Genomic DNA, 7,710 nt, shown 5'->3' on the forward strand with positions numbered 1-7,710 from the left:
AGCAGGAATCAGATGGATGTGTCTTCAGAGCAGATGTAGTTATATTACTTATCCTGGCAGTTTTAAATAAATCGTAATGAATATAAACATATGGGGCATAACTTGATCTACACTAGGTTGCAGAAATCATATCACTTTCTGTACAACAGCTGAATTGGCATAAGAACTGAGTACGCCCAGAGGAGAAAGAATTAAAGTGTTTCTTTGCAACATTTCAATGTGCACATAAACCAAGAGACTCAATTCTGATTTACCCCCCCAATATTAATGAAATCACAGAAGTGATATAGATGTAAATGAGATGCGAGCAGGCCCCAGCGAGTCTGTCTCCTTATCCTTCCTGCCAAGTTATGAATGTAATTTAATTTAATTCAAATTTAATTAATAGTTTTCCTTTGTCATGATTCCTGGTTCTATGTACTTCTGTGTCTGGTTTTCAAACACATGCTTGTGCTTCACTTTACAGACAAGGCAGAGGCTAGCAATATCTTCTAAGGGAAGGCTAACTCTAGAACTGTATTTCTCAAAAAATGTATCTCACGTGGTTTCAGAATAGCTTAAAAGGTTAAAACCTATTCTTTAGTTGTGGAAAATCATCTGAAAGCAGGCTGAATCGTCTGGAACACCTTGGCCAAACTGCAAAGAGAAACTGAGCCCAGGGGATTCAGAAGTTAAATCTAAATGTTGGAGCTAAACAACCAAGTCTCTGAGAGCATTTTAGGAATCTGGAAGACATCATACCCTGGCTTTGGACCTACACATCCTAGACAGGGATACAAGACGTGTATGAATTGGCATTGGATTGGTCATGTGACTTCATATTGTGCATTTTTCTCCAAGACCAGGAGACATACATTCCAAAGTAAAGATCACTGACATCTTCATCATTATCTACCCAAAAATTCAGGTTTCTAGCTGCAACATAACATCGTTCCTTGTTAAAGGTCTGGGGCAACAATGCCTCTGTGATTTAGAGAACACACTCAGTTGTCCTTGGTAATTTCTCATTTCAACAAGGAAGAAGTTTCTAGGGCTGAAAAACCAAGAGCAGACAAAGGAGCAGTTTTATTTTACTTTGCCATTAAAGCTTAAAAATTAAGTAACCTTTCATGTGGGAGAGAAGCCAGTGTGAAGCCAATGCTTCATGCACTGGTGCTGCTTTTCCTCAATCCCTGGTGCTGCAAGATCCCATCATAGCACTGGACCCTCGCTCCTATGAGGTTGGACTAGGGCACATGTGGGTGGGGAAGAACCCATGAAAACTGGTGGGTTTTGTTGTGAAGCCAGGCAAAATTACAGCTTTGGAGGAACTACATGGAAGTAGGAGCTTGCCAAAATCAACTGTCCCAACATGAGATGAATTGAAAGAGGAAGAAGGCTGTAGCCTTTCTGTAGCCAAAAAAAAGGACTTTCTTTAAGACCTGGAAACAAGAGGAGTGTATGTGGTGAGTCCAAGGTGGTGGTGTCTCATTGCTCTTTGCATTTTCTCTCCATGGCATGACAGCATGTTCAGAGAGCATTAAACATTAAATGTGTAAACCTCACTTCTCCATCCTTGAGATTTGCTGTGTGAAAGACGGTGCCTTTGGGTAAATGGCCCCTGTTGCCACTGAAATGATGGGGGTTTCCACTCCCTGTAGTATACATGTTGCTTTTAACTGCTGAAGAAATAACTCACTGCTTCTATTAAATGCTCTGCATCTTTCCTGGTACTTTTTTTTCAAGCGGATTTTTTCTAATGTAACAAAGCAGGCGAGCACAAAGCTTATAGTAAACAACTCTTGCCTCCTCTGAGAGGGAGTATCATATCCACATTGTATCTAAAGGTTTGTGTCTTTTTCACACTTGAATGACTATAATGACTGAAGGATTTTCTTCAGATTTTCTGAATGAGGACAAGCCCACACAGTGTTAAACTGGTGTGTATTTCAGTACTGGAGATACAGGTTTAGCATGGAAGGAGCATCTCAGTTTTACTATGGCATTATTATAAGGTTGCTGGAATTCACTGGAAGATATTAATGAAGAAAAAAAGCTATTATTAGCAGGTGCTGAGAAATTGAAAATCTCATTTTCCCCTCAAATGCAGGACTTGAACACAGCTAGACTAACTGCTGAACTGATGGACAATGGCTCTAAGCTTTTTTGTTTTCCTTGAGCTTCCATATGCGGGTGAGTTTGTTTTCACAGCTCAAGCAAATTCAGTGCATGAATGATTGCTGGCAATGGAAGCTGCCAATCTTTGTTTCTCCTTAAGTGAGATTCGTGCTAAGCAAGTGCTGTGAAACTTTCCATCCCCCAGAGCTTCCTTCGCTCCCGGCACACATATTTCCTTTGTTTGTTTATATTCCCTTGATATATTGCATTCTCCAAAACTCTGTTACAAGGTAATGAATCTCTGTTTTCAGTAGCATACATGAGCATTGTGCTGGGTTAGTTTGTTGTTTGGGTTTTTTTTAAAAAAAGTAATTTTTATCTAGAAGACCTTTAATTTCTTAGTGTTGCACCTTCACCAGCTATAAATCAAATAAGTTTGCTAAGCTTGATGAAACTATGCAGATCTACAGCAGATAATGGTGACACATTTCCCCACACACTCAACGTACTCAGAAAGCTAGCGCTCTCCCCTCCACCACTGGATATATGGAATCCATATCAAAAGAATGTGAGATTGGAAAGAATGGCCGTATCTTGGAGAAAAATAACTATACATCCCCAAGCAGCAGTAGCTCACAAGAGTTGATGCCTTGGTACTGTGCTGATATTAGTTATGAAAGAAACACATATAGGGGCCATACACTGTGATGTAAGTCATAACAGCGAGATGGTATCTACTCCCATGCAAAAGATGGGTCATTGTCAGCCTGTAGCAAACTCCGTCCTCAGGGATAAGTCAGATCTGCAGATACCTTATACAGATATGAATTACATATATTTGATCTGTGCATGTGATACAGTCGATTTGAATTTGAGCTTAGGATTCAGACTATCAATTTACTACCAGCATTGAAAACCTAGTTGTCCAGCTGGCCACATGTAAATGAACACTTTTATTTCTGTAGCTGGGAAAAGTCACTTTATTAGCAGTTCAGCAAAGCAGATAGACAGTGAACATCTCTAAGAGGTTTTGGACAGATGTTTCCTATAGCTCCTGACCACTGCCTGTCTCTATCAAGCACAATGAGCCCAGACCCTTTCCTGATGTACTTTTTTGAAATGGACAAAGAACTTCAGGGGAAAAGAGCCTTTCCTGGGGCAACAACTCACTGCTCATTTCTCTGGCCAAGTGGTGGGACTTTTGGCAGTAGAAATGCAAAAAACAGCTCATGAAGGGCACAGCTTGTGATATTTCTAAAAGTAATACAAATACAGCGCTGTCCAGAGTGTCATAAGATCTTCCTTAATTCCTTAGCAGCTTTGCTAAATGTGGTGACAAACCTCAGGAGCCTCAGGTAAGATAATTAGCATTGCTCCATGGACTTGGCTTTCCAAACTGGAAATCATTATCTAATACCCCAAGTCCAAGAGTATGTGTGTCTTCCATCAGGGTTGTTCTGAGATGTCACAGAGTTTCACTGGGACTTTACTTGCAGCGAGCAGTGGGAGTAGCACTGAACGCTCGGAGCCCACTCCCATGCTAACAGCAATGAGCCACTGGCACTCCCGGCCAGCTCAAGAGCCACTGCTGAGGATAAGGTACCTGGATAGCTTAGTTAGAAACAGTTGTATTTGAGGAACTGAGATAAGCCAGAAGTCTCAACTCAGACATTTGAAACAAGCGGCAGCTTGAAAATTAGTGGGATGAAGACAAGGCTGACGAGTTAACTAAGCTGAATTTTCCCATTCTACCTTGCAGGTTGCCAAGCCAGCAATGAGTGTCCCTGGAAATGCACACTTAATCTTCCTTTAGGGTTATATTCCTTCAAATCATTGTCAGCTGCCTTTCCTCCTTTTCCTCTCCCCTACCCTTTCTCTTTCCTATACTTCATGCTGATTTTATAGCACTTGTGGTACCTAAAATTATTTCTCTTTTTAATTACACTTAAAAGATCATTTACACCTGAAGTGACACAAACAACAATGACCTTTACTTACTGTGTTAAGTTTTCCTAGGTACTTACAGAGATGTTGATTATTTTGTCGAACAGGAACACCTGCGGTCCGATGAAATCAAACACAAAGTACTGTGGGGAAAGGGGACAGCAGATCAGAATCATCCTTGTGCTGGTAGCCAGCGCTGTGAGCAGCATGGTTTAGCTTTTTTGGTTACCACAGAGAGCTCCGATGTGACAGTGGGGGTGCTGGGGAGGCAATGGTGGACACAGCAAAACCCTTTCCTTGCTCCCTGGCTGATCTCTGCCGTGGCCCAGACCTCTTTTCTGCTCCCCTCCTAGCATGGCTGCACAGCACTGCCCTTCACAAATGCCCATGGCCCTCACTCCACATCAGAGGGTAGTGTTAAAAGGGACGGGAAGCACACAGAAAGCCAAAGGACCAGTTGGGTTTGGTAGTTGTTTTTGTCTCATTTGTCACCAGCTGGGACAAACATATGTCAATGAAAGGCTGAAACAGTGAAACAGTAGAAAAGGGAGGTTGGGGGGAGAAATTTAGTCAAATCTCCAAAATGGATCATTTGAAAAAAACGCAGAGGCAGTGGTAGTCGGGCAGGATGTGGTGGAGGGGGTGGGGAACAGGATGGATAGAACCTGAGAAAAGAAAGAGCAAATAGAACTAAACCCAAGGGAGCTATTGATGGTGCTTGGCCAAGCTTGAAACTCAAGCAGCTCCTGGACAGACCTCCCTGCTCAGACATGCAGGTGCTGCAAACTTAGTTCATCCACTTTCAAGCTACAAAGCGGTGGATGCCACCCAGAGCCATTGAAGAAAGTGCCTTCTTCAAGAGAAAGCACCTACCTCATTGTAGAAAGGGGCGTTTGTGCCTTCCTTTACTGTCGTTTGCTTCTTCTCATCACCTATCTCAATGATCACCACAGGGTCGATGTTCTCACCCACCAGCTGCCTGGCCTCAATGATGGTGATGGCAATCTGGGGGGAACAATGACACCACACGCAGTCCTGGGCTCAGGTCCAGTCTGCCTGGGGATTTCACAGGTTCATGAGGGCTGTGATCCCCTGCTCACCTGGTAGTTCTGGGATTTCATCTCCTCTTCGTGAATTCTGGTCACAAGCTTTGCCCTGTTTAAATGACAAAACAGGTCATTAGGCATCTCTAGGCAAGAGCTGGTACTTGGACACATGTTGGAAAGACTTCTCATCACTAAGCAAGCATTGTTTATGGCAGGTAGCTTTGTTGTGGACTGTTAGGCTTAATTTCATCAGCAGAGACCGTCTCTGCCTTTCTCATATACTTGCTAATAAGGAAATGTTTTGTGTCCACGCAGACCAGTGCAGCTACCTGTCATGCATGGGAATGATTTCACTTGTTGATCCCATTAAACCTGACTCCATTCCTCCCCTCTATGAAAAAAACAACTACACAAGCTCTTGGCTATAGAGATTGCTATCCCCTTTAGCTCACTTTCATTAGCAGAGTTCATTAGCACAGTTGAGGCAGTCAGCATCCATTTCAATCTCTCCCTGCACTGGATAGCATCTGGTGTCAATTTGTCTTGAGCTGATAATATTTTGCTGACAAGTACATCCCACTCTGCCATGTGGGAGAGCAGGAGTGAAGGGATCGCTGCTGTCAGAAAGTGGGTTTTTGTCAGCAGATGTATTGTCCTAGGGCAATGCCACTCCCGAGAAGGACGGAGAAGGTGCTTGGGGGGATGCTAGGTAAGGTACGCCAAGGAGCACCTTTTTGTCTTTGGGCTTAAGGATCCAAAAACATTGGACAGTGCTTCGCTTTTCATTAGGTCTTCCTCTCCCTTTTCTTGTCTTCTGAGTGTGTCATGGTGAAGATTTGCACTTTCATCATGATCACCTGATGAAGAAAACAATCAAGAAATTAAAACCCACCTCTGATTCCTACTAGCAAAAAGCTAACTTGGAACAAAGCAGTGAATTCATCAGCATGAAATTAATATTGTATTTATTTGGGTATCACAAGTAGGACACAGTAGTGGTTTGTAATGAGCAGCATTGATTATAGCAGCAGCTCCCCTTCTGTGCAAAATCCTATACCATGCAAATTGTGGCTGTAGCTGCTCTCTTCACCCCATGTGCACCCACAAAAGACACATGCACACTAGTCACATGGGACTGCCCCATCTCTCATCTGCTAGAAGGACAGTGAGACAGATTATTACTAGGTGTTGCATGTATTACTTTGCAGCAGTGAGTCTGCCATCCATGGTTTGTCATAACAATTTGACGCGCTTCAGTCCCTTCCAAGTGACAAAAGCAGAGCCTAGCTTAGAAATAATTTTTCACCTTTCCTCAGAGATGATGAACTAGAAGATCAAGAACAGAAAAAGAGAGTTGAAGAGCATGATTCATGGCATCTCTTGTAGAGAGTTATACTCAGGCAAGACAAATTTCTTCCAGAAGCGCTTATATTTCTTTCTGACCATAAAGAGAACCTCAGAAACGAGGTTAGATGTATACATCTACATTTGGCCAAAGCAGCCCTTCCCACACTGCCCTGCTTTGTCCTCCTGGTCTGACAGAACTCCTACCAGCATCTCTGACCCTTGCTGAGCGTGTCTGTATTCAACACCCACCTTTGGAAGGGAGCCATATGTTTTAGGTGAAAGTTTAAAATTTGAGTGCCTGTAGTTCATTCCGATAATTACATATATAAGCAAGAAATGTTCAGTGGCTCTGGATGTGAGTTACTTCTGGTCTGGAAGCTGTCAAGTGGTACTTGCAACAGTAAAGATGACTTGCCCAGCAATACACAGAGGCTTAGGTGACCTTATGGCTGACCTTGCATCAAATGAAAGGAAACACATCCAAGTGCATTTTCTGCAAGTACTCTATGGCACTGTGCTCCCACTACAAAACTAGACAAACGGTTGTAATAGTGCTTCCTTGTCTCTTTGCAAAGGTATGTTCACTTGAGGGGTGTTTAGAAACAGATGATCACGGGACCATCCATTGTACAGTAAAACTCACTTGAATAGCTCTCATCAGGTCTGAATGCTCCTTTTTCAGCTGGCTTCCCTAAGCCCATTCTCTGAGGCAAACCACCAGACAGGTACAGACAGAAGCACATTTTGCTTGTGTTACAAGGCAGCCAGGCATGAGCCAGCCCCATGAAGGTTCCTCCACTAGCAATCTCATACAACACATATTCTCCTCGACTGCCCTCTGGCTCTTGTCCAGTCTCCCTAGAACACAGGGAAGGTGAACTTGTGTCTATATCCATGTAGGCATAGCTTGATTTTCAACCCTTGAGGCAAAGGCATCTGTCCATAGTTTTTCATCTGTAGCACCAAGTCCCCATGACTACCCTCCATATCCTGTTTACTTTGGAGCATGCTGTTTGATTATGGGCTTGTAGTAGTCTGCATTGTTTGCTCTGAGGCTAAAGCAGATAAAACTTCGCCTCGGCTGGGGGACAAGCATGTGTCAGCACGACATCCTGCCTGTACCACTTCTGGTGAGTTCCATCTTGTTTTTATTGAGATGTAAACTCTTTCCAATGCTTCTTTCCTTTTACAGCTCCATTTTCCTGACATTTTATTATCACCTGAATTGCTGTCTTTTTTTCCCCTTAGTAACATTTTTATGTTGTGCATAACCAAC

The 7,710-nt window shown here is 43.0% G+C and overlaps 1 protein-coding gene across 1 annotated transcript in view; it reads right to left on the bottom strand.

Moving 5' to 3' along the window:
- Positions 1-7,710, bottom strand: part of FER1L6 (fer-1-like family member 6) — a gene marked incomplete at its 3' end in the record, with an annotated part of 65,576 nt that overhangs the window by 56,380 nt on the left and 1,486 nt on the right. The window contains exons 2-5 of the mRNA XM_009706393.1: positions 5,818-5,944; positions 5,142-5,196; positions 4,915-5,046; positions 4,122-4,184 (exon numbers count right to left, since the gene is read on the bottom strand). Of these exons, the coding sequence (XP_009704695.1) occupies positions 4,122-4,184; positions 4,915-5,046; positions 5,142-5,196; positions 5,818-5,944 (377 nt within the window). The remainder of the gene's footprint in view (positions 1-4,121; positions 4,185-4,914; positions 5,047-5,141; positions 5,197-5,817; positions 5,945-7,710) is intronic.

The sequence above is a fragment of the Cariama cristata genome, unplaced genomic scaffold (assembly GCF_000690535.1).
Source record: "Cariama cristata isolate BGI_N322 unplaced genomic scaffold, ASM69053v1 scaffold28, whole genome shotgun sequence".
Taxonomy (NCBI): domain Eukaryota; kingdom Metazoa; phylum Chordata; class Aves; order Cariamiformes; family Cariamidae; genus Cariama; species Cariama cristata.